Source organism: Xiphophorus couchianus, chromosome 20 (genome assembly GCF_001444195.1).
Source record: "Xiphophorus couchianus chromosome 20, X_couchianus-1.0, whole genome shotgun sequence".
Taxonomy (NCBI): domain Eukaryota; kingdom Metazoa; phylum Chordata; class Actinopteri; order Cyprinodontiformes; family Poeciliidae; genus Xiphophorus; species Xiphophorus couchianus.
Window position 1 is genome coordinate 9,058,261 of NC_040247.1, and position 26,552 is coordinate 9,084,812.

The following is a 26,552-nucleotide window of genomic DNA, read 5'->3' on the forward strand; positions in this document are numbered from 1 at the left end:
TTTGAAGTTCTCTCCTCGTTTGTTTACAACCCGAGAACTTCCTGTTAGCTTTACTTCAGCTTTGTCCGTGTTTGCTAACAGCTTCAGTTTAGCTAAACGTCCGTTTTAAAGATGGGATGTGATGGTGGGACGATTCCAAAAAGACATGAGTTGGTGAAAGGACCAAAAAAAGTTGAAAAGGTTTGTGAGTGTTTCTTTATATTTCGTTTAAAATAGGGTGGCAGTCAGTGGCTCGCTAATGCTAACGGCTAAACTTGTTATACGCATGTAGTTATTTGTTGTTTTACCTAATTTAGAGACATTTTTTCTTATAGACATATTTATACTTGCAGAGTTAGTAGCAATTATATAAAGCTTACCTCTGGTGACACGTATTTGTGTTATTAACGAGCTAAAGACAAGACTAGTTACTTAACGTAGTAGCCTTTCTGATAACCCCAGGTTGACAAGAATGCTGAACTCGCTGCCAAGTGGAAGTACTGCGCCTTGAGCCAAGAAAAACTCAGGCGACCCATCGTTTCATGTGAACTGGGCAGGTAAGATGTTTTAATCAACACAAAATAATAATAATGATAAATTATATGTTATCGTAATGATACCCATGAGATTGGGCCCATTCAGTTTTACTTTGCATTCTTAAATTAATCTATTTAAATGACCTGAAATATTTGACGATGTTGTTTTCCAGACTTTATAACAAAGATGCTATCATTGAATACCTCCTGGATAAATCTGCTGAAAGACCAAACGCCGAGGCTGTTACGCACATCCGTGGGATTAAGGTATATTTATTGTAAAGTGGAAAAAATACATTTTGATGTTTAAGCTCAAATGACTTCGTCTGTTTATTTTATAACCTTTTGGGAATCATTCTGTCCTTGCAGGATATAAAGGAGCTCAACTTGACTGATAACCCTGAATGGGAGGGAGAGAGGAGAAATGCAAAAGGAGACAGATATGAGGACATCCACTGTGGCATGTTCATCTGTCCTGTTGTTGGCCTAGAGATGAATGGAAAGCACAGGTAATAAATAGTATTTTCTTTCCTTATACCTAAAATTGCATAATAAAGACCTGAAAAAAATGCCACACAATGTTTTCATGTAGGTTCAAAGTATATAATCTGGGGCAGGGCTGCATAATTTTATTGATTCTACCATACTCATCAATATTTTGTTTCCTCAGAAAGTAAAGATTTTTAATCCTCGAGTATTGACACATTAAATCCTACTTTGAGTTTTATGTCGAATCCACATATATTAAATGACATCTATCACACATGGCATTTTTTTACCCAGTTGCTCATGTACGTTAAAAATGACATGTAATGTAACAACCAGTTCCAATTATTTAAATAATGAAGTAGATAAATTACATTATCTAATACAATTGAATAAGACACAAAAGGTTCCATTTTTGCATAATCAAATACACAAAGCCACAGAATTAATATTTAAACAAAGTAAATGTATAACAAAAACAGCATTTTTTTACACCAGTATTACATCATCAGTTCAATTAAGTCAATCCAAGTCTGTGGAACAGTCACAAAATGTCATTAAAATCACTCTGTCCCTCTAAAATTTTTCAGAAAATCTTAAAAATGTATTGAATCTTATCAAGTCATATTGTTTGCTGAATATCATGATATATATTGTTTTGTGAGCAGAATATCACATATCGTATTGTATCGTGAGATTAGTGTAATCTAATCTCACGGACAAAGTCATCTAATCGCTAGATTAGATTACGATATCTAAACTATCACATATAGATTAGATATCGTATTGTATCGTGAGATTAGTGTATTGCTACATCCCTAATCTCGGGTATGTTCCTGTTGCAGATGGTATGCTAAAGATTTGTGTCCTTTAGAAATTCTGTTGCAACTCTTTGTTTTATATGTACTCATTATTCTTCCCAGACAGGTGCTGTTTTCTGGTACCTTAGGAATTCTGACATGTCGTGTAATTTTCAGTACTCCCATTACCGCATTTTTAAAAATACTGGCAAAGCTGTAAAGTTTTTAAAGTTAAAAAAACTGTACAATTATAACTTTACCAACACTAAAGTGAGGAATAATTTTAATATGTTGAAAGTCAACTACAATTGTATCCTTGATTATTAAAATGTTTTTTATCTGCTATGAGATGCAGTGATTGGTCAACAAAAACAAAATACAAGTTTACTTTGTTCATGAAAAAATCCTTAGATACTTGAGAAACTAGGAAAAAACTGAGAAAGCACTTATGCTCTATTTGTTTTCCTTTTAGGTTCTGCTACTTGCAGACCTGTGGTTGTGCGTTTTCAGACAGGGCCCTTAAGGAGATAAAGACTGAGATCTGCCATAAGGTAAGCATTTTAAAATATATATATATATATATATATATATATATATATATATATATATATTTACTATTGTTATTCTCCCTTTTTTGCTACTTACAAGTATTTTTTATGTCTTTGTGTGATTTCACATAACTGTTTAGTCAGTGAAATCTCAATGGCCCCTGGCTCACTGTTGATCGTATGTGGCTCATTATCTGGTGCCATCCTGGGTTCGACATAGCCTGGGTAGTTGATGGGAAGAGCACTGGTAATGACTTTTTGAAAAACTCAGACCTTAATCTGACAAAAAAAAAATTGTCTGTCCTCCTTTTTATTTTCTCTTCTCGTTTGTACTATGCAATGCACAAATTAAACACAGCACAAACACCCAATACCAACTACCAGGCATAGTGTTGGAGGGGGGATGATTTGGGCTTCCTTTGTTGTTATACATGACCTGTGTATGTGGAAGTCATTGGTGACAGTAAACCTATCTGTTTACAAAAGTACTCTACAGTAGAGAGAGAAACTATTAATGTGACATGTAACAGTTATGGGCTAAGCAGCTAACTGCAGCTACATAAGCAGCATCAGAAGAGTGGCCTTTAAGGAGCCTGAGGTGTGAAAAAAACAGGAGGCAGTGCTTTTTAGTTTTGGTGAATATATATTAAGTGATTTGAATAAAAAAAACATACAACTTAGCCACAATCAGCACTAACAGAATCCCGGTGACTGTCCAGGTAAACAATGCCAGTGATTCCAGCAATCAAATCAATAGGTTCAAAGATTTTTGGAGGAATTCTTGAGGAAGATGCCAACAGCAAGCCACAATCAGTGGAACAGGTGAGGATCTTTTACTGTGCACTGGAGGCGGGGCTTTAAATAAATTAGCAGAGTTTGGGCAACACAGGAAGTGGGCCCGCAAAAATAAAAGTCCTTTACTAATTGCGGGTTACAGACAGCATGATATGGGCTCTTTGCACCTCAGCTTCCGCGTTCGGGGAAAAGTGGCTCAATCTTTTCCGATCTATTGCAAAAGGCTCTTTACACTCGGTATTTGCAGGGCTTGTCCAAGGTAACAATTAATGATGTACATCGATCCGAAGCCCTGACAAGTAAACTGGAGAAAGGTTTTAAGATGTACGCCTCATTATACACAGATACGAAGGTGAGTTTTACTTTCTTTAAACTTTGTGGCTAACATTAGCTTTAGCTTATTCTAGACATTTTTCTTGTAAAAATGTGCTATTTAAGTATCTAAACATTTTTCATCATTCATTAACGGACAATGTTTTTACCTTGTTTTCAAGTATATTACGTGCGTTTATTGTCGTTAGTGTCAGAGACCAAGTAATGGGGGATTTTACGGTTCAGGCTTTTTGCTTCTGAAGCCTGAGGAACAACAAGCGCATAGCTTAACAGTAGAGCAGCTCTGGTGTCAGAGTTCTAGTTCAGCTGACTGTTCAGGTTCAGAGTTGTTGCTTTTAGAAAAATATGACCGTGTTCCTTAAGGTCTCTGTGTTATTTCGTTTTATTAGTTTTGCATGTTTCGTGTGAAGCAGGACGGTGTTTACAGCGGTGTTTACAGTGGTGTGTACAGGCGGATCAGTTGCTCGACTGTCTGGCTCTGGTCTGCTCTCTCGTTCCCATAAACGCTCTTTCAGGCTGAATACAGAAGTGATTTCATGGAAATAACACAGGAGGCTCCTTTACCTTCTTCTTTAGGCTGAAGAAGCTCATCCGGAGTGAAGTAAAGGCTGTAAACTTTGCTGTGCGGCGTTAGCTTTAACTGGTAGCGACGAATATTTACAAACCATCGTCTTCTTAATTCAGGACCGCTTGGAAATCCATGAAACCTTAAAAGCCCATTATATTAGGAAGACAACAATGTTCATAGTATTGTTTTATTTGCATCTGAAATAAGACTTTGTCTTTTCTAGCTGTCATGGTAACTCAAAGCCGAAAAAAGAGAGCCGCATTTGCGCATGCAGTTGTGACGTCAGCGCAGCAGGTGCAAAGAGCCCATTGGCTGAAACAGGTTCATCAGCAGATAAATGACCTGAAACAACAGCAAATCCACGACAGAATTACTGAAAATAACATAAATCAAGGTGTTATAATGGTCGAGTCAAAGACCAGACTTCTTGTAGTATGATCTGCAGATAGGTTTTCTTAAAAAGATGAAACCACATCTGATGTTGTGTAGAAAATGACAATTGTTGCTTTTGCTGCTAAAAGTGGCCCAATGAGCCAGCAAATAATTGGAGATGTACCAGTTGTTTCCCATGGTTGTAGTCGTTTCGTAGTTGCATTGTTCACATTTCCGCTTGACTTTTCTGACCCAATTGTAGCCACATGGGAATCTCTCAGCAATGGAATTAGAAGTTATTTTAGTTATTGACCTTTTAGTTTGACATAACTTCAAGGTTGTGGTTACAATTTCTCTAGGTTAGGCTACTTTTAGAAATAAGGCAGTAGATAAAAGCTGACCTCTTTTGGTGCCTCTGTTGAAGTAAAAGTATGTTGAAGACAGTTATGGTCTAGCTGTTTTGAGTTAGTCAAAAATAAGGCTAAGCTACCAAAAATAACTGTCTTTCTCATGAGAAACTGACCCTGATACAAGCTGGGACTTCAGCTCGTATGGGCTTGTGACACATTATCTTTTGGGGCTATCATGCTGGCTGACTGTAAAGGGTTTATTTTTAGATGTGCTTTTGCGTTCCATGGAGGAACATACTGTAGGAACATGTTAAAATGCTTGCTGGGAAATTTGGAGAATGCGAGAAAATGTTGAATGGTTAGCTAAAAATGTTTGACACGCATTTCTGTTCATTTTCAGTTTGTAGTTGTGTTGAAGAGTTTTTCTATTTGGACTTTAGGAGTGGAATATTAGAATTTTAGGCCTGAACATATAAGAAAAATAGCCCCGTTTCTCAGATTTATGTCCGATTTTTAGTTATTTCATACAATTTAATGACTAATAACTGTAGATCTTGCTTGGTATCTCAGTATTTGTATCTTGGAGCAGGACCACACCTAAACAATTCTTTGTGATATGAAGGTAGAATTGACCTCAGTACATTTCTACAGCTGTGTTTGATCTTTTAATTTCATGGTAAGACTTTCAGAGCTTTCACTTTTTAATAATAATCTAGCGCTTACCTTACATCACAGAAACAAATGTAGCGATAGTCAATGAACAGAATTAACAGAAAAAAACAATTTGTTCTAGAAGTTGAACGTTTCTTTTCACATTGTCTTTATTTTTTTTACATATATTTAATATTAAAACAATAAATTACTTTATAAAAAATTTCCCTTTTAAGCTGTACATAATATGAAATTATGGTTTTAAATAAATAACTAACTGTTTTTCAAACACTTTGTGTGACAAATATGTCAAAACAGTGTAGACAATGAATAATCGCAGGAAAATAAGAGTTTAATAAATAGTGCAGTTATGCTGCTCTCACAACTTAGGGCACTGGATTCACGTTTTGACATAGACAGGTAGGGAGACTCCATAGATTTATCAGCAAAATGATGTCAGCAGCGATTTCAACACTTCGGTTTCAGAAGTTAATTGAGTTATTGTGGGAGCATAGCAGCCATGATGGATTTATAGGAACAGTTGCCTGGTTCAGAACTTTGTTTCTGTGCCATTGCTCCAAACAGTCTAGTGCCTCTGGAAATGTATTAATCTCAAACTTATTGGCGAACATGCCCTTCTTCTCGATGATCCATGGAATGTCTTCTATCCCATAGACACAGATGTCCCGTGCATAATGCCCTGGAAAAAAAGAAGAAAAAAAAACATTTAAAGAAAAATCTGAACTGCACATATTTTTCTAAGTTTCACACCCAGTACTGTAAACCAGCATAATTTTACAGTCTTATACCTTTGCAACCATCATGTGTCTTTCCTTCTTGGTCCCTCCACTTGATTGCCCGGATAGCTCCTTCCCAACCTCCATCAATACGACTGCCTGGAGCTTCTGCATGCAACATGACAATGTGAACATGAACAGCTGTACCAAAATTACAGAAGTGTGTTTACAAACATGAGAAAAACATGAACCTTTACGTTAAAGCTTTAGTTTATATTCATACATCATCTCAGAAAAAATGTCACATTCTATTCCACAGAAAAACTTAAAGAAAAATGTAGCATATTTGTTATCACTCTTAAGAAAGTAAGGAAATTTAAATATAATTTACTTTTAAGTAAGATCAAAGCAATCTGTAATTTTGTATCCAAATACGTTTTTAATCTAACTCAAAATGAATTGTAGTGTAATAAATTATTGATCATTAACTGACAATTTTTAGATTTAAAAGTTTTATCTGACAGTAGAAAATATTTTTTTCATTTGTAAGTTTAAAAACTAAAACATTTATAATACTATTTAACCAAAAAAAAAGATTTCAATAAGACATCCTATGAGGATTTGATTTGTTTTTTTCACTGCTTATGTCATGCAGTCACAGTTCTGATTGCACAAGTATTTCCAAAACATTTGAATTTCTCTGCACTCTTAGAGACTTGTGGATGAGTCCACTTATGTAGTACTCAGTGATGTGATGCATGTATGACTAAAGGGAAGTCTGATTTCTCAAAGATATTCCTTTTCCTGACAAGTAATGGAATGAATTAACTGTTTTCTGTCAACAGCAACAGTCACAGCATCACAACGTCCAGCATAAACCTTTTTTAAAGTCCCTCCCAAAGTCTTTTGTGCAGAAATTGTGTCATACATCCTGGTAAAAATATTGAAAAGCAAGCGCACACCCTAGTTTTATGAGTTCTCTGTTTGTGTAGCCTGTTGGAACAGCAGCTTATCTACAGCAGAGAGGAAATGGATGAGCTCGTCAGGAAAGCCAGCTCTGTCCCCATGTGCCCCCTGGACCCAATGCAGGTGGCGGGAGACAAAAGGACTCTGGCTACAATTAAATAACATCACTGATGGCCAGTGACAGACTGTTGCATTCTAAGGCTGCATTCACACTGCAGCCTGAAGTGACCCTTTTGTAAAATCGAATGTTTTTGCCAGGTACGTTCACATTTTCACACATATGCGACCTGTATGTATTCTGCAGTCTGAACGGACAAACGACCTGAAAGTGTCCCGCATGCGCAGCAAAGGGCCCAATAGCTTCAGCGTTCTCAGTGCCAGGGTGAAATATTCTTTTGCTTGTCTCATCAGTTACTTGGTTGATGTGACATTCCAAATTTTACAAAGTGCTAACAATAAATGATGTAATGCTGTCTCACATTATGTGAACATAAGCTGTTTGATCCTGTTGAAATGTTTGGCACTTCTTGAGTTTCCTGTGTGGGTCATCCCTCTCAGCATTTTAAACTCATGTCAGTTAAACTCCTTAGATTTGTCCAATTGGATTAGATTGTGTGTGTCTGTTTGCACAAGCAGATTACCTTTTATGTGGTTGAGTGTCACAAAGTAGTGCTCATCTGGACTAAATGTGTCTTTGGACCACTCCAGGAAGTCATGGGCTATTTGGTTTTTCAGAACAAAGTCCACAAAATCTCTTGTGAGAGCATAGTATGCTGTTCCAAAATAAATTTTCAAATTGTGAGGAGGAGGAGGTTTTGTGTGTCTTGGCAGCCTTGGGACAACATGTGACCCTACAATCTCATGATGCTGGAATCGTGTTCTGTGCTTCATGGTGGCTGGCTGTTTGACTCCAGGTGTCATGTTTTTGTCCCTCCATTCATTGCTTTGCATATACTGCACCAGTTCCAGGTTGCTCATGGTTGGGAAATCTTGCCCACATAAATTTATTACTTTCCTCCAAGCTATCGGAGAGGCAGAGAGATCCTTCATGCAGTTCAAGTCAGCTTGCAAGCGTGAAAATCCTGCATATGTCACTTTTTCACTACGACTGGAGAGGAACACGTTATCAAAGCAACTGACGAGCTTTTGTACGGTTTCCTGGTACTCATTTGGAGCCTTGGCATCCACATGTATGCAGTAAACATTTTGTGGCATGTAGATAGCTCGAAGCATGCGAACAAAAATATCCAGCTCTTTGTGAATAGTGACAATGAAAGCCAGAGGATAGTTCTCTTCTTCATGACTCAGAGTTGCGTTGATAAAGTGTAGTTCCTTAGTCAAATTTGAACATTGTAGGTTGGTACTGTGTATATAACTTCCCACCTGTGGAAAGAAGACATACATATTCAGTTTCTTTACAGAGGTGGCATTGTATTTAATTGTTTTTAACAGTTCAGTTATTTAGAATGTACACTCACATTTTTGGGAAGTGCCAACCTGTTGTTCTGTTTCTCGTTCTGTGGATCAGGATTTATTATTTTACTTGTGTTCATTGTATTGCCCATTTTTTAATCATTTCTTTCTTTTATCGCCCTTATCAGACATGCTATTGTTGTATATACTGGTGCCAAGACGGGGCAAATCAATAAGCAAAGTACTGCTGAAATGTTATCAGTTGTCTGTAAATTTTTAACTGCTACCTTGACAAAATTAAGTTGAATGTAAAAGCTGTTGTGAACTTTATCAGTTAAAGAAAATACATACCTGACAGAAATTTTCTCTTTTCTCAATGCCAGCCAGGGTGGGCTTACTTTCAGTGAGGAAAGGTCTGCTGCTTGTAGGTGTTCCCACTAGTTTAGTTCTACTCAGCCAATAAATGATTGAACACGCCACAACCCCCAGGCAGAACAGGAAGCTACATTTTCTGCCTCCAAGCTGGTGCATAATAGCCTTGTTTCACTCTTGTATTTCAGCACCACCACAGCTTATTCCTACGAAGAAACCCAGATTGGTTAGTTCCAGACAAATCTCTCTTTTGGGAATATCAAATAAGGTTAAACATGTAGGTCACATCTTATTGATGAAGCCACTTTTTAGTAGTCAAGTGTACAAAGTCTAGGGGCTAAAAGTGGATATCTGACATGCAACATATAAACTTTTTATTGGCCTTTTTCAGTTCCTTTTTCAGACTGTGAAAGAGTCTGGTCAACAGTACAGTATTATACATTTTGCATCCCATTATGTTAATTAAACTAATAACTACACAAACAAATAAATATTGTAAGTTGTACTTAACTGTGAAACAGAAGCAAAAAATAATGAAGCAGCTACTTTTCTGTTATAAAACACGTTTTTATGTGTCCCACTTTCTTTTGTAAGTCTGGACCACAAAAATGTCTTCCTGTATTGCAAGGCTTAACATTGATTCCTTAAACCTTGAAAAACATTAATTTTAATGGAGAAGAGCTACTTTCTTAAATAAAGTCTCTGGTCAGATGATGGGTGCATTCCCTTAAATAATAATACATTGTAAATAACTAATTTAATAAATTTATATAGGACTTTTCTAATCATATCAACCATGGAAAGCATTTTTACCCTATATCAACATTTACACAGCAGCACTAACAAGCACACACAATCATGTACCTACATACAGATCAGTAGACAACTTTGGGTTTAGTACCATGCCCAGCAGCACATCAATATGTGGCATGGGAAGTTAGAATCAAACCTAAAATATTCTTGTTACAAAACTCTTCACCCAAAGCCACAGTTGCATCTGTGGCTTACTTACAGCTAAGCCATTGTCAGAGGGGGATTATATGGTTTGGAAATATGTAGATTTTAACACTCATGTCTGTAGTTTTGGTATGCTCAACTGTTGGTAACACATGAATTGGTAGTTTTATTACATCATACAGCTAGCTTTTATTTCTTTTTCTAATTGCATGTGAATGCATAGTGGCTATGATATATAATTTTGTACGCTTAAATGATAAACATTTCATTACTTTCAATATTTGAGCAAACTCTAAATGACTATTACTTCCGTGCCCTTACTTTTTTGTGGATCTGTCAGAGTTTTTTTTAATTATTGTGGAAAAACGGTATGAATTTAAATGAAAACTTTACTTCTGTGTACACTTCAATGTTTTTGCATTGGTTATCTTGTAATCATTAGAAATGTATATAGAAGCTGTTGTCAGTCATTGTGAAATCTTGTGCTATCCTTAAGGTTGGAGCTATGAGGGTCCAGTAGTGCAAATAATTCTTCGCACTGATCATTCAAAGAAAGAGCAAAAAAAGTTCCACAAATGTATTTTATGCAACTATTATTCAGTAAGCTGTTGTGACATATATTGGAAAATGTTCTATCTTTCTTGTCTCTTTTACAGACTTGCCTAAATAAAGCTTAGAGGAAAAAAACTTCACATAAATGGGGCAATGGGTAAACATGGATGCTCCAGCTGATTGACAGAGTTGTTTTTACATATCTCATGTTCAAAGTGGCATAAAACCTCTGCCTGAACAAGCAAAGAGATTTTTTCACTCTTCTAAAATCATTCATGATGTACTAGAAAAAAAAATAAAAATGGCATGCTTTGTTGACTCCCATGCAGCACAAAAAAGGCACAATTCCCAGAGGGAAGTGATATGCTGAGGAAATATGTAGATTCTGTTCTGTTGAAATAATTTTCCCCAGTGGCCGTGTTGGTCTGTGGATTTGATAAAAGAAACAGCAGCTACTTGTATAGGAAATGCCTTACAGCTTTTCTTCCCGCCCTCAGATTGGGTGCTTTGAAAAAAAAAAAGTTTGCCTCACTGTTTTTTTTGTTTTTGCTTTGTCACAGTTAAAAAAGTTTCAAGTCATGTAAAAAGACAAAAAAACATCCAAGCCAAGCAACGCTAATGTAAAAATGTAATTGCCTTCCTCAATCATGAACATCTGAGCCCTAATGTGCCTCAGAGGAAATCAGCGGTCATGTTTCAAAAATAAAAATATAACTGGACTAAAATGGCTTTAATGGGAAAAAATAAGACTGAAAAAAAAAGAAAACACTGCCGATCAAAAAGAAGAAAAAGTCCCTTGTCCCGTTTCCCTAAATAAACATGTTCTAATCACTACGATCGTAAGCAGATATTTTCTGGACTGAGACAAAAGGGACATTTTTCGGGAAGGTATATGGTGACGTTTGAGAAAAAGAGCATCATACTGAAGGTCAAACACAGGGCTGAAATTGTGGTCGGGGTCTGCTTTGATGTTTCAGGAAAGCAGAGGAATTGCTGTAAATGAAAGCACGGTGAGTTCTGGTGAGTTCTGTTCACTACCAGAAAACCCTGAGGGACACTATCCAGTCCTCAGTTCATGACTTTAAGCTCATGCGTACTTGAGTCATATAGCAGTACAGTGATCCACCATTTTCACTTCTGAAGTCCTTAAGAATAAACAAACAATTTTGATGTTTATAGAGTGGCCCAGTCAAAGTCCAGGCTTAAATCCAATTAAGATTCTGTGCCATTACTCTATTTTATTATCAAAACCATTCCAATTTGTGTGCAATGAAACAATTCTGCAAAGAAGAGTGGGACAAAAATAAAACACTATTTGACACATATTCAAAACACTTGAGGACAGCTGTCACTACAAGCAGTTAATAGGTTGAGGGTTTCTTCTCTTCTTTTTTTTCTATGCTATGTCGGGTTTTAATAGCTTTTTATTCTTGGCGAATTTAAAAATTTGAAATCCACGTTTTGTATTTACATAGGTTGTCCTTGTCTTAGTGTAAAATTTGTTTGATATTCTTAAATATCAGAAACATCAACATGAAACAGCAGAAAACATTAAGGGACAAATACATCTGAACAGTGTAGTCTTTAGTTTTACAAGACAACTGTTCCACTTCCCTCACACTTTTATCTCAATTATTTCTATTCTGTGTATATCAAACTCTTAAATCATCATTTGTGTCAAAAACAAATTCAAAAACATGCTAATTTACCTCCAGTCGGCAGTTCAGTCTGTTGTCTCTATGAAGAAATAACGCTTTAAATCTTCAATCCTCTCAGGCTTCAATGCTCTTCAGAGCTGTCAGACTACAACCCGCACAGAGAAGTCCTCTCCACTAGCTCCATCAAGAAGAACAGCAGCAGAAATATGTACACTACTTCAGAGCTATATTTGGTTGTAAAGATTGCTTTGTTGTGCTCTGGTGCGGGGCTGAGTCCTCTGAGCTCCAGTGTCCAGTGTGTTATGCTCGAGTTGTACTCATTGCTGATTAGGTGGCTCCTCCTCATATCCCTGTGAGAAAAGGTTCATCCTTCCCTGGTTACCAGCAGTAACACAAAATTACACACGTGACATACAGGAACAGACTCACTCATTGCACTCTAAGGTTTTTTTCCACTCTCCTCCCACATATGGCTTCCTACTTGCTTGTACTTGTGTTTCTCTTCCTCCTTTCATTTTCCTCTGTTTTACCTCAACCCGTTTTGTCTGTCTCTTTGCTCTTTGCCCCTCCATGTGTAATTAGGTCGTATGTAATGAATCATCCACACAGCTCTTCCTGGTAAATACCAACCCTCTTGTTCTCCTTCCTGCAGATGATCAACTCTAACAAGTTCCTACTTGCCCTATTTGTTGATCTGATTTTAAAGTGCTTCGCTTTCCAGCGGTCTGCCTTCTGTGGTAATGGCAGCATGAGAGTTAATGACTTCAGAGCAACACGCACAGAGGTTGTTTGCTGCTTGGTCAGCTTCTGCGTATATCCCTCTTCTGTTGGATAGAGCACATGGCCAGAGTCCACACCCACAGTGGGGTATGATCGCACAATAGATCTCTTGCTGGTTGTTCCCCCTTTTAATATTTGTGGGTGTAATTTCCTTTTTATTACAAGGAAGTCATTTTTCTTGTTCTGTTCTTGTGGTACAGACATGTACACATGAAGGATTTTTGATCTCTGAAAATACTTTTGAGTGTAGCATGTTTTGTTTGTCATGTGAAAATGGGTACAAATTTGTTGCCAAAAAGGGTCTAAGCAGAAATTACATTTGCTAGCCATTGCAATGGCAGCAAAGCTTGAGAACTATGTAACTAAAGCTTCATTATTGTTGTGCCACTAGATTATGCAAAGCGCGTACAGTATTGTTTATAGTGTTTTTTTTTTTATATTTTATGGTAACACTTTATTGAAGGGGTGTGCATAAGACTGACATTTCAGTGTCATAAATATGACTTAACATCTGTCATGAACATGAGTAAGTCCTCATGAATGTTTGACTTTTGTCATGAAGTGTCGTTCTGTAAATAATGACACTTTTAATGCAAAGTTGGCACTTTTAATGGACTTTTAATGCAAATTTTAGTAGAACTTTGCATTAAAATTCTATTAAAACTTTAATGCAAATTAAAACTGCATCATTCGGTCATTATTGACCGAATGATGCAAAGTTTACACTATTTTAATGGAATTTTAATGACTTTTAGTGCAACTTTCCATTAAAAGTGGCATTATTTATCAAGTGACATTTCATGACAACAGTTGTAAACATTCATGGACTCATTCATGTTCATGACAGGTGTTATGTCATGTTTATGACAGTGTCATGTCAGTCTAATGCACACCCCTTCAAATAAAGTGTTACAGATGTTATTACATGTGTGGACAACTACGGTAATTGAATTTTCCTACATTCATTTCATTGTCTCATTACGTAAACTGAATACATCCTGAAAACATGTAAAAAGCCTCCCATATTTTGCTATTTGCCTCTTTTGTCTATCTAATCAGTGCCACATACCCCTCACACATTTTGTTGCAGATTTCCATTAATCATCCTAAACAAACAATTCATTTGCAAGACAAAGCAGGACCACATCTACTTGTTGGATGTGCTTCTCGAACTCATTTAACCCTGGCAGACCTACCTATTGGACCAGTATATGAATCAAACGTGCCCGTGTGAATTTTGTGAAAAATATTAAAATATTAAGACACTCGTAGTTTTTTGCTAAAGCAAATGCAGGTTATTCAATAGACAAACTTATTTTTTGGTTTCTGTTAAATTCAGCATAATTGCTCTTTGATGAAATCACATGTATTTTCAGTTGCATTCTTATAGAAAATTAAATACAGTCACTTAAACGCAAGTACGGTTCAGCCTAAAATTATTCTGCCCCTTGATAGATTTAGGTTTTTTGATGGAGATTTAGGTTTTGCTGATTGAAAGTAATATTAGTTTTATTTTAAGGTCGCTCAGCCACAAGCATGACTTCAGTCTGACAGCAAGTTTATGAAAGTAGCTAAAGATTAGGGTGGAAACAAGGAGGAGGCCTTCGTGACTCAAATGCTTTAAAAAGCTCATTACCAAAGAGAAATCATCAAAATACCATTGCAAAAGCCTGCAATAATCATAAAATTGGATTGTTTGATGCATACTGTTATGCCAATTACCTTTTTTTGTGCTGTCATTACGATATTTTTTCAGATCAATCACACTCCGATAACAAGTAATGTAGTATCCCAGTACTCAATGGAAAATAAGGGAAACATACTCCAGTACAAAATGGATACAAGTAGTAACAAACTTGTTCAGGAGACAACTGACAAATGAGATATATTTTATTTTCTAGCTACTGGGTGCCCCACCCCTTTTTTACTCCACCTTGGGCAACTGCCCATATCAAAAACCACCACTATACTGTATGAATGTTTTCAAAAAATGTTTAAGAAATTAGTTTATTATTTAAGAATTTTAAAATAAGTATTTATCAATATTCTTTATGTATATATATAAAATAAAATTCCCTTCTCACCCACCGTGGGTGGTTCTTATCCTCTGAGCTCGGGTGTTCTACCAGAGGCCTGGGAGCTTGAGGGTTCTGCGCAGTATCTTGGCTGTGCCAAGGACTGCACATTTCTGGACTGAGATGTCTGATGTTGTTCCTGGGATCTGTTGTAGCCATTGGTCCAGTTTGGGGGTGACTGCCCCGAGGGCCCCGATGACCACAGGCACCACTGTGGTCTTCACCTTCCAGGCCCCCTCCAGTTCCTCCCTGAGGCCCTGGTATTTCTCTAGTTTCTCGTGCTCCTTTTTCCTGATGTTGCAGTCGCTTGGTATTGCTACATCTACCACAACGGCTTTCCTCTGTTGTTTATCCACTACGACAATGTCTGGTTGGTTCGCCATTACCATTTTGTCTGTCTGGATCTGGAAGTCCCACAGGATCTTAGCTCTGGCGTTCTCCGCCACCTTTGGGGGTGTTTCCCACTTTGATCTCGGGGTTTCCAGTCCATATTCTGCCATATTAAATCCGTTTTCCATATTCATATATATATATATATATATATATATATATATATATACTGACGTATAATTGTTTCAGTTCCTTTTAATAGAAAAAGTTTTTGTTGAATGATAATCACTTAAAATTTTAGCGGTATGAATAATTTTGAGCTCACCTGCTCATTACAACAGTTTTAGGTTCTTGATTGGGACTATTTTAATCCTTTATATTAGTCAAAGATTTCAGTATTTTATCCAATTAGATTATCCATCTTTTGATTTTCTGTTGTCTTTTTTTTCTTTGTATGTTAATTGTGTTACTTTAAATTGTTTTTTTGCATTTCAGTGTGGGGATCCTTTTAAAGATGAAGACATAGTTGTGCTTAATGGCACAAAGGAGGAGGTCCAGAAGCTGAAGGAGAAGATGGAGGAGAAACGTGTCAAAGCAAAAACCAAGGTGAATTCTATTGTAAAAATTTATGAAGATGCATTGGAGTTTTTTCTGACCATATTGGTAGGCTTGCCATGATAACACATTTGTTCCATTAAGTATTGAGATAAATTACACCATTGTTGTTTTGAGACCATTTTCTACTAACATAATGATAACTACATAATAATGCAACTATACACCTGGGCCTGTCACAGTAATAGATATTATTGGACGATACATTTTCCAAGAAATTATTGCGATATACAATAATATTGTTTTGAGATCGTTTTCAAGTGATATGTTAGTAATGGCATAATAATTCAAGTTTGCCTTCTCAAAGACTAATAAAATAGATAAAACACAACGAAGGCCATTAATTAAATGGTTAATATGATGTCTCAAAATGGAAATTATGGAGCTAATTTTAATTTATTATGTGATTAATTGATTGATTAATGCAACAGGCTTATAGAGTATAGGGATAATTAGTTTATTTTGTAATCATAATCTTCTTGTCTTCTTTACAGAAATCAAAGAAGAGCAAGGCAGTTGAAACTGTCTCTGCACCACCAGAATCCAAAGGTCTGTTTAAAGCCCAATGGAGGCATTATATTATTCAAAAATTGATTTGCTTAAACAAAATTATACAGCTTATAAAAGCTGTTCCCCGTGATTTGGATATCACTTTGAATGGTGCAACCTGTCTATCACCAAGTTGTCTTTGAGCCTGATGACATTTATAGCTTATCGTGACCCCACAACTTGACTGAATATAACACAATTTGTTTATTCTAGAATGTTCTATCCTGGTCCTCAGCAGCCCTGAGTCTAAAGAATTACTTAATGAGCCATAAAGACTCACCATTAGGCCTACAAAACCTGTTCATCGCCTGTTTATTTAAATCAGGTGTGTTAGAGCAGGGGCATATGTAAAACTCTGACTGTATGTTCCAATAGTCAGGATTAGAAAACTCTGGTTTACTCCATGCAATAGATTCATTACTGTTCAATCCAAATTCACATCCAAAATACTTTATTGATTCTAAATAACTTCCTGTTACTTGAAGTAGACCTATCAAGTAATAGGTCTACTTGAAATTAAGTGTCAAGTAGACCTATTAATATTTCCAGTACTAAAAATTCTTTTGGGTTACTTTTTTTTCCAGCTAAGAACTTGATATATCATTACTGCATTGCAACATACTTTATGTATTAATTTTGCCTTAATACATAACGTAGGATTAGAATGAATAAATGCAAAAATAATAATAATGCTATTTTTAGTATAAAGAAACATTTATCATTTCTATACTAGAACGCCTCTCAGTAGTTGGTGGCTTCCTGTTTACAAAACACAATAGTTACTCAATGAGGATGCTTGTGTAACAAGGTATGCTTTAGAGGAGAGCCAACTACAGTGCCTTACAAAAGTATTCACCTCCCTTTGGCATTTTACTACCTCACAATCTGGAATTAAAATTGATTATTTCAGGGTTTGCATCATTTCGTTTGCAGAACAAGCACAATTAGAAACTCTGCTGACTTTTCTGTATACTACTACATCTGCTTTACTCATGGATTCACCTCTGCACAGCTGTAGTGGTTAAGGTTTGTAATAGGGCTGGAGAATAAATCAATAACAATATATATCGCAAGGGAGACATGATCAATATCAGTAGATAATACATTTGATTCAAAATTTAATCTATTGAATATTCTTTGAACTCCAATCCAGAACCATACAGCATTCTGGGAGATTTAGGCACATTTAAGACTTTAGCTGCTCAACCTCACAACCAACTAAGCCAAGTTAGTGGCATCAACTAACTTACTCACTCTTTGGTCTAGCAACAAGCTGGGTAAGGAGTAGTTTCAAATTCAACCTCAACTTCGGTTACATAGCAACAATCTGTTGAACAACTTTCACAGCAGCAGTTTCAGGTTTTGCTACCGTATCTCATAACTGCTTAAAAATAAAAAGCTGTGTGGAGTGAAAACTGTGGATAAAACAAGAAAGGTCACACCAGGCGTGCCGTGGTGGCGTAGGGGTTAGCGCGACCCATATTTGGAGGCCTTGAGTCCTCGACGCGGCCGTCGCGGGTTCGACTCCCGGACCCGGCGACATTTGCCGCATGTCTTCCCTCTCTCCTTCCCCATTCCTGTCAACCTACTTTCGTAAAAAGGGACACTAGAGCCCACAAAAAGACCCCCTGGAGGGGTAAAAAAAAAAAGAAAGGTCACACCATCAGTATGGCAGTATTTCAGATAACAAAAAGACTAATCAATAGTTATTGATATCGACTGATATGAAACACTAAAATTGTGATAAGTTTTTTAGGATTATTGTCCAGCCCTAGTTTCTAATCAGACCTTATTCTGTACTCCACACACTTGGGTTTTGCAGTTTCTAAGGGACACAGTCAATGTTGTCATTTCCTAAAGATGCTTTATTGATTCTCTTGTCCCTTATTTGGATGACAGTACCAGTTATTTTCTCGATAATCAGCCTTGTACTGTACAACTAACCTGGATCAGATTTTTTGATTTTTTATTTATTTATTTGATTTTCAAAACATACATTATATTTTAATTTTATTCATTTAATTCCATCTGTTCCTCTGAAAATAAATGATAATCTTAAGAGACTCATTGGTTAAATAATAACCTGTCTGTCTTTTAATTAATGACATTGTTTGGGAGTCATCTAATACAGTTCTTCCTATGGTAGTGCAGGGAGTATCTTAAGAATTATCTTAAATTATTCTCAAAAAATTATCTTAAATTTTTCTTTTTGATGTTGTTGACTGCATGTAGTTTAGACTCTATTTACATTTTGTTCTTTTTTTTTTCTTTAAACCTTATCTCCCTCTTTAATGCTACATTTTTGATTGGAAAAACACTAACTGATCCAACAGAAGGTAACCCTCTGTCTTACTTTGATCGAGTTGCATTATTTTACATTTAAAATATGTTTTCAGCTTATTTTTTTGTGGTTTGTCTTTGTAGTTACATTATCTGCTTGTGCTTGTGAAATAGCAGTTTTTTCAACAACTTAACCATATTGGGAAAATAAACTGTTCAGCCAATTCAGTTAGGAATTCTTTTTTTGTTTTACAAACAGTGTTACCTAGCAGACTGATTCAGACATGTTGTTTATCTGTCTCCCCTTCTCTCTATGTCTCTGTTTCTTTCTGTACTGCTGGAGGTACAACACTGCAAGCTTTAATTTAATAAGAAGTCATTTGCTGTGCAGTGAAGCTCAGAAATTACATTGGTTGAGCCTCAGAACTCTGCGTCCATGATAAAGAGATAGAGGAAAACACAGAATTATTTATTTCCAACATCACATATGATGAATCACATTTTAAATACAGTAGTTATAATTAAGGCTTAAACTAATAATTAGTTTAGTAATTCATTAATCTATTGATTATTTTGATGATCAACCAGATAAAAATTGACCCATTCTGCAGATTTTTCATTTGACCACTTCAGCTTCTTCTTTATACAATATTGGAAGTACATTAAAAGATGCAAATGAACAAACTATTAAGTCTATTTTTTAAATAAGAAAATAAACATTTATTGTGTAAAATGAAATAAAAACATTCCTTTAGCGTATGCCTGATTATTTGGAGCTAAGGAGGCATTTACAGCTAAAAAGTACTTCTAACATCAATATGTGAAAAGCTATACCTTTTCTGCCTTTTTGTTGATTATTATTTGACTGACCGATTAATAATTGGAGTCTCTATACTGTTTTGAGTCTCTGTACTCCAGTTAACGATTAATCAGTTACTAAATTAGTTGACAATTATTTCATTTTATTAATCTTTTCAGTCCTAGTTTAAATAAAATTAAGGAGTCTCAGAAACACCTGGAAGTAGCAAATGGTTTTGGTTTTTTTTGCATCAAAACAGTGGGTAATACACTTAACCACAAAAGCCATTGTGCACACTTTATGTGCAAGACTCAACTGCTGAAGAAAAACCAAGTTGATGTGTATTTAAAGATTACTGCCAAAGATTTAGACAAACTACTGAAATACTGGGAATACATGTTGACATTCTGATCATTGTCAAACTGGATATTTTTGGACCATACTTTCTAAAACTATGAGATTGTTGTCCATGAAAATAATTGCAGTTCAACAGTTTGTGAAATATTCAAATCAGCCTGTCTGGTGATGTTAAAAGCCACTTTTTCCTCCATGCTGATGCTTGGTTTGAACTTTCACAGATGAATGACAGCTGAATGTCAAAATGCATTGACCTGTTGGTATATAATTGGCTAAAGTAGACAAAAAATTGATGTACCCAGTAAAGTAACCAAGGAGAACAAGTCTAACTACATGTATGGCTATTTTATTTTCTTCTTTTAGCTTAAAAATACAGCTTAAATTTTCTGCACAGTTATGTATTTGGGAAAAAAAAGCTTTGGACTTTTCTGTCCAAACAATTTACATTCAAAATTATTTTGAGTGTGATTTTCTTGACTATGAAAGAAATGTTAAATGGCCCAAATAAAGGAGGAACTTCTCATGAGTCAGGTCATACTCTGCATTCTGAATCTTGGTGTGGTTTCCTGTTGATCTCTTATCTGACTAGAGAACAAGTAGCTAGCTGCAAAACAACAATTGCAGCCAGCAATTGTGTCTTAATTAACTTCTCCATCAACTTAAAAATCTAGCTCTTTGTTCTGCATGTATGAAAGTTATTGATCATTATAAATCAGATTGCAGCTCTTCTCTTTTTATGGATTTATTTGGTTTTCCCAGAGGTCTTCTATCTTCCTCCACTTATCAGAATCCCTATCTCCCTTTAAAACATGTGTTAAACAACACTACTGTCTGAATACAACAGTGCTTTTATGATATTGGACACAATGTGTTTCTGTGTCTTAATTATTTCTTTCCCACCCACAGAGGATGCCCAGTCTCCACCAGTAGATGTAGCTGGGAGGAAATCACAACAAAATGGAAACGAGAGCAGCCAATCAGGTGGATAAATGCAATTAACTGGAGGGCTTGGAGACTGAGCTTATGTTTAGACTGAATCAATGCTTACAAATGAAGTATTCTTTCAGTATTACTGCAAAAATCTCCCTACCTTGAAATTACAGGTAGACAAAACAAAACAAATGGTTTTGTCTGATTATACTTCTTCTGGTATCAGAAGTTTAAAGTCTTCATGATGACTTTAAAATTTTATTAAAATTTGTTTGTGTAGAAAACCTAACAAAACTTTATTTTTCAGATTTTCTTTTTTATAAATTTGTACTTTTGAGATATGAGTAAATGGAATTTTAGACTTATTTTGTAATACATATTGCTGCTTAGATTATGCTAAATTTTCATGAGTCCCATCCTTTTTGAATATCTTTTTGTCTACAACTGTACATATATATCTCTTTTATTTGCCATGCCTCACCCTGCTGCTGTGTCTTTCTCCCTCCCAGCTGTGGCCGGACCTTCTGGTGCCTCCAGCTCCACAAAATGCTCCAAATCTTTGGCAGCTTCTGCCACCAAGAGGTCTATCCAAGACATGGAGGAAAAGTCTGAGGCTTTCAAATCCCTCTTCACCACCCACAGCTCTGCTAAACGCTCTAAAGACCAGACATCCAACTGGGTCACTCACACACCTTATCACTTTTAACAGCTATTTCTCAGTGCAGAAAACATGTTATTTTGTTGTTTCTTTTCTTTTTTTTCCCTTTTTTTTTAAATTCATTAATTCAAATCCCTCATTATGTAAACACCACACACGCATCATTCAGCTGACCTTTAATAAAGTCACCAGTGTGCAAACTCATTCCCCGTTTACCTGTTCAGTTCCCAGTAGCACCTTGTTTACATGCTGTGAACATTTTGCGAACCCCTCCCTAAGCACTTTGACGTTGTTTTGTAACCTGATGTCCTAATGCAATTCCCTCATGTATTCCTCCATACCTCTGTATTTTCAGGCTGCTAGTTTGTCTCTGTCACCTCTTATCTCCTTTGTTTGTGCTCCGTACTACTGTGCCCTCATATCTAGGGTTTATCTCTTTAAATCCATATCTATATGGCTAAAGATTTAAAATCCTGATAGAAAACAATGTTGCGTTCAACTTCACTCTAACCGGAAAATAGTCTTTCATGTGACTTTGGAAAGTGGCTCATGCTGCCTTATGCTTTACTGCAAAAACTGACTTTATTGAAATACATTAGACTGCGCTGTTTTTGTCTTCAAAAGATTTGTAATTTGTAATTGCTCTTCAATTTGTTTAATTGTTCATTAAAAATAAGTTAAGAACATTATGGTACTTCAAAAATGATTTAAGCATATTAAAGCATCTGATGCATAAATGTACAGAAATTGAGAGCTGTGACATGATATGATAACTGGAAATTTATTTTGTCTAAGTCCTGATTTTTACTTTCAGGCATCAACAGGTTTAGTAATTAGTTTCTTCTTCAAATGACAACCTTCTTTATGTCCAGCCTTTGGACAGGAACTTTGCTCTGAAAAGTGAAAATCTGTTACATCTTTAACCCTCATCTCTGGGCAGTCTTTTCTTTTTTCCCTAATTTTCTTCTACCTTTTTGCAAATTAGCTATTTTATTGCATGAAGGCAACAGATGTCTCACTAATTATTTTTGTTTAATCAGATTCTGTTTTTGTTCTGCAATGATTTCCCCGTGCTCTGTGCTGTGCAGATTGGGAAATAAAATGCTTAATTTGTGTTTATTACATGTGTTGCATGTTTGGATTAAGGTTGTTTGCACCAGGCTGAAGCAACACCAAATTATAGTCTTGCACTTGAAAAAAAGTAGATAAAGCTTCTGTTCAATGACTTGCAAATTATATACTCTGGTTTATAGAAGTTTATAGAAAATACATTATTTTTCTAAACATTTATTTACCAAGTATTTTTTTCTATGCGGCAGATGATTTCACAAAGTCAGAACAGAAAGACTGTGTGTTCTGGAAAATTGTCTTGAATTTACCATTCATGAAATATGAGGCAAGCTTCACAACGTAAGCTTCCATACCTACAGGTACAAAGACATCTCTAATAGGGAGAATGATTCTGGTCAAAGAGTCAAGAAATTTATACAGTTAAAACAAAATGTCTTTGGTGCATCAAATAAAAAGACTCCTTTTTTTCTGTGTCTCAAGTTAAATCAGAAAAAACGTCTCTTTTTTAGCTCATTTATTAGTACCATTTGCTAAATGCCGCAATGAAATAGTAAGAAACTGTCAGATTTATATAGACAATCAGAAGTTGACATGCAGATTGATTACTATCTTGGTAAGCAATGAGAGGAATCCCAAATAATTGTGTCATGGCTTTTGAAACCTCTGATAGGTTAAGTTAACCTTTGAGTTAACTGGATGCACACCTGAAGCACACTGCTTCTTTGACACAATGAGAAAGTCAAGAGAAATCAGCCAAGATATCAGGGAGAGAATTATGGAGCTTCACAAGTTTGGGTCATCCTTGGGACCAATTTCCAAAATCTTGAAGGTGCTGTATTCATTTGTTATACACAAGTGATGGGGAAATCCAACCATTATACTGATCAAGACAGGCTTTGTGTCTCAACGATGAACATGTTTTGCTCTGAATTGTGCAAATCAACCCCAGAACAAAAGCCAAAGACCTTGTGAAGATGTTGGTTAAAGCTAGTATAAGACTGTCACTTTCCACACTAAAATGCGTCCATGGGCTGAAAGAACACTGAATGAAGAGGAAGCCTTTACTGGGGAAATATATCTATGTATGCACAATTTTGATTCTTGAAGACATTAATAAGTAACTATTTGACATTTGTTTTCTTTCTCATTGACATTTTCACATATTCAACAAGTTTGTACAATTGACTCACTCTCTTACTTGCTCTTTATTATTTCCACTGTTTCATCCGTCTGCCAGCCTTTATGTCTGCGGTGCCCTCTACACCCTGTTTCCAAAATAAAGCAAAGTTTATGCTCTCGTGGTTGGATATTAATAATGCCACAAAAAGATGGCATTATAAATCAGTTTATTTTAAATATGGATTTGAAATAATTGCACCTGGGTAAATTAATCAATTTTTAATATAAAGTAGCCTGAATGTCAACAGTAACAAAGCTTAGGCTATTTGTTATATGAGCATAGATTATTATAGTTCTTGCTTATATTAAATGACTTCCATGTATTCTATATTGAGACACACAAAGTCAGAATACACTAAAAAGAAAGTAAAACCATGGGGTTAAGGAATCGTCAACTACAATATGCAGCTTGTCCCATCCGGACTTTTAAAAATTATTGTTAATCTTTTTTTACAAATATTTTGCAGCACCCGTATAGAAATAATAGCTTAAAATAAAAGAAGGGTTTAACTTACATTAGAACTTTAAGCTTTCACAGATGAACAGGAACTAAAAAATGAAAACTTTAAAAAATGTAAAGTCAAAATGACGTAGATAATTTGTGTAATCTACTTTAATTTTATTACAATGTTATCTGACCTAAGAAATATGTCTTATTACTGATATTTTCCTGTGATTACACAAGACAAATTGTTAATCGCCTCGTTTTGTCTTTTACTGCCTATGTGGGGAGGGGGTGTTTAACTGATTTGAAATGATAAATGTTGGAATTACACTGCAAAAAAATATATATAGATGTATATAATTTAAATGTTCTGTCTTTTCTATCTAAATATCCATGTGACTGTATAATTCATAAATTCGTAACCAATTAATACTTGCAGTTCATATCAAACACCCCTAAATTGGAGCATACCATTAGTGAAGTAAACTGTTACAGTAGGAGGTGTCACATGGCCGCTTTCCTGTAGCTGCCAAGAATTACAGTTGTTCACTAAACTTAAGTGTAAGATGACGGATTACATGAATTTACTGACATGATTTTTTTATGAACTTTTTTGATAACAAACATTGACAAATGACTCCAGAGGCAAGCCCCTCTGTTGTTTCCTTTACGTCTGCTGCGACTATTTCTTACCAATCTTGTCATTCCGCACCCCGCAGCCTTCCGACTATATTTTATAAGAAATGAAAAGCTAAGTTCTTTTCAAGGTGGGTGTCTGCCCTCTCCCCTCCCCCACTGGGTTTTCTCACTCACTCTGAGCGCTGGAGCAAAGCGCGCTCTGCAGGAAGTGAGAAAATCTGTTGCTTAACCTGCCTCTGTGTCTGAGACACATGTTCACTCAGATCAAACTCAGAAGAATTGGCTCTTCCGCACGCCACGAAAACGAGCTATTTCTTGAAGAATAACGGAGCGTACAGTCGTGTTTCCATTTAAGTTGGCTTATATAGCTATTTATGGTGGTTTTGTGCAGTCCTAAAACACAATACAAAGAAATTGTGTAAAAAGATATAAATGCCCAGCTTACATTTGCAGTTATTAACCCACTAAGCAAAAAGGAAAAAAAATAAATAAATAAAATACTTTAACTTTAAGAGTGGAAGAGTACACAGACCTACAAACATTAATTAGTTGAGTTAATTTACAACTTGTGAGCTGCCCCTGTGACTCAAAAATTGGCCAATTAACAGGAAACAAATGTTTAGAACAGATTATTTGCCATTGTATTCATTAATCTGCAATGCTAATAATAAACACATGGTAGTATAGTAAATAGCCTAAATATTTCCTCACACCTATAAAAAAAACAAGAAGAGCACGAGATACAATCTAGGAACTACTTACATTGGTCACGAACGCGCATCTCAAAACTAGTCTGAAGCAGCCATACTATCAACACCTTGGTATTTGCATTCTTTTTTCACCAAAAGGTGGCGCCTCAGAACCATGTGACACTACGGAAATGGAACCTGGGTATTCCTACAGTCTTAAATCAAATGCCGATAAACTTAATAGTTTCATTTCTTTACAGTAATATGTGAACAAACAGCATTGTGGAGTCAAAAAATCACGCAAGATAAAATGGAGGAAAAATTTACAGCAAAGTTCAGTTGAAAAATAACATTTAAACACATCATCCAAGAAAGTGTAAATATCATCAAACCTACCAAGACGTAGCTGTCTACCTAAACTAACAGGACATTCAATGAAAGGAGAGAAGAATGTTGCATGTTATTTTGGACAGGTTATACTAAGATGTGAATTTCCCTCTGGAATCAGTAAAGTATATTCATTCATTAATCAGAGAAACAGCCAAGAGACCAACAAGGAGGACTACAAAGATCCACGAATCTGGTGGGGGAATCTGTTGACTTGGCAGTTATCACAACTTGTGACTAAATTTTGTGACTCAGATTTGTCACAAGCCATTGGACATATTTGAACTTTCTGCCCTCCTTCACAAGATGTTACATGTATTGGAAAACTAACCCAGTGGGCCATGGTGAAGGCAGAGTCATGCTGTGGTAGAGCCTTTTCTCAGAAGGGATGGGGAAGCTGTTAAGAGGTCATGGGGATACGGATGGAGAATAGAAAAATAATACTGATAGAAAGTCTGATGGAAGCTGTAAAAAGGCAGTTGGTCCTAACATTTAGCCAGAGCTGCTATGGTATGCATATATGTATGTATGTATACCTCTAAACCATATATCTATGCAAACATATATGGTTTAAAAGATGGAAGCATATCCATATGTTGTCCCAGTCAAACCTGAAATCTGAGGGAATCTATGGCATGGCTTGGACATTGATGTTCACAAAGGTTTCCTAACAAACTCTGCAACAAAAGGTGATTC

The 26,552-nt window shown here is 35.9% G+C and overlaps 2 protein-coding genes across 6 annotated transcripts; one reads left to right on the forward strand and one right to left on the reverse strand.

Annotated features, from left to right (window-relative positions):
- Window positions 1–22,570, forward strand: rtf2 (replication termination factor 2). 2 transcript variants are annotated; one of them, XM_028002453.1, is made up of 10 exons: window positions 1–180; window positions 442–536; window positions 689–782; window positions 885–1,024; window positions 2,274–2,352; window positions 15,754–15,864; window positions 16,368–16,422; window positions 18,756–18,758; window positions 20,765–20,839; window positions 21,298–22,570. In XM_028002453.1, exons 1-10 carry the CDS (start codon window positions 112–114, stop codon window positions 21,492–21,494), a joined length of 918 nt encoding a protein of 305 aa, XP_027858254.1. In that variant the 5' UTR covers window positions 1–111; the 3' UTR covers window positions 21,495–22,570. The 2 variants fall into 2 exon arrangements, with proteins under 2 accessions (XP_027858254.1, XP_027858255.1); XM_028002454.1 differs by lacking the exon at window positions 18,756–18,758.
- On the reverse strand, window positions 4,948–25,614 carry gcnt7 (glucosaminyl (N-acetyl) transferase family member 7). Of its 4 annotated transcripts, XM_028002450.1 has the most exons (7): window positions 25,543–25,614; window positions 23,716–23,782; window positions 8,886–9,112; window positions 8,600–8,638; window positions 7,763–8,504; window positions 6,228–6,323; window positions 4,948–6,118 (listed from the first exon to the last, which is right to left on the reverse strand). In XM_028002450.1, the coding sequence occupies exons 3-7, from the start codon at window positions 9,063–9,065 to the stop codon at window positions 5,901–5,903; spliced, it is 1,275 nt and encodes a 424-aa protein (XP_027858251.1). In that variant the 5' UTR covers window positions 9,066–9,112; window positions 23,716–23,782; window positions 25,543–25,614; the 3' UTR covers window positions 4,948–5,900. The 4 variants fall into 4 exon arrangements, with proteins under 4 accessions (XP_027858251.1, XP_027858252.1, XP_027858253.1 ...); XM_028002451.1 differs by lacking the exon at window positions 23,716–23,782 and having other exon boundaries at window positions 25,543–25,602; XM_028002452.1 differs by lacking the exons at window positions 23,716–23,782; window positions 25,543–25,614 and adding an exon at window positions 21,270–21,288.
- Window positions 25,615–26,552: the final 938 nt, after the last annotated feature.

Excerpts from the sequence above, each read along its gene's own strand:
- rtf2 (XM_028002453.1), top strand. The coding sequence starts at position 112 with ATGGGATGTGATGGTGGGACGATTCCAAAAAGACATGAGTTGGTGAAA. Across the intron at positions 537-688 it reads GTTTCATGTGAACTGGGCAG|ACTTTATAACAAAGATGCTA; the intron begins GTAAGATGTTTT and ends GTTGTTTTCCAG. Across the intron at positions 1,025-2,273 it reads GAGATGAATGGAAAGCACAG|GTTCTGCTACTTGCAGACCT; the intron begins GTAATAAATAGT and ends TTTTCCTTTTAG.
- gcnt7 (XM_028002450.1), bottom strand. The coding sequence starts at position 9,065 with ATGCACCAGCTTGGAGGCAGAAAATGTAGCTTCCTGTTCTGCCTGGGG. Across the intron at positions 8,639-8,885 it reads AAAGAGAAAATTTCTGTCAG|AACGAGAAACAGAACAACAG; the intron begins GTATGTATTTTC and ends CCTGATCCACAG. Across the intron at positions 8,505-8,599 it reads GGTTGGCACTTCCCAAAAAT|GTGGGAAGTTATATACACAG; the intron begins GTGAGTGTACAT and ends TTCTTTCCACAG.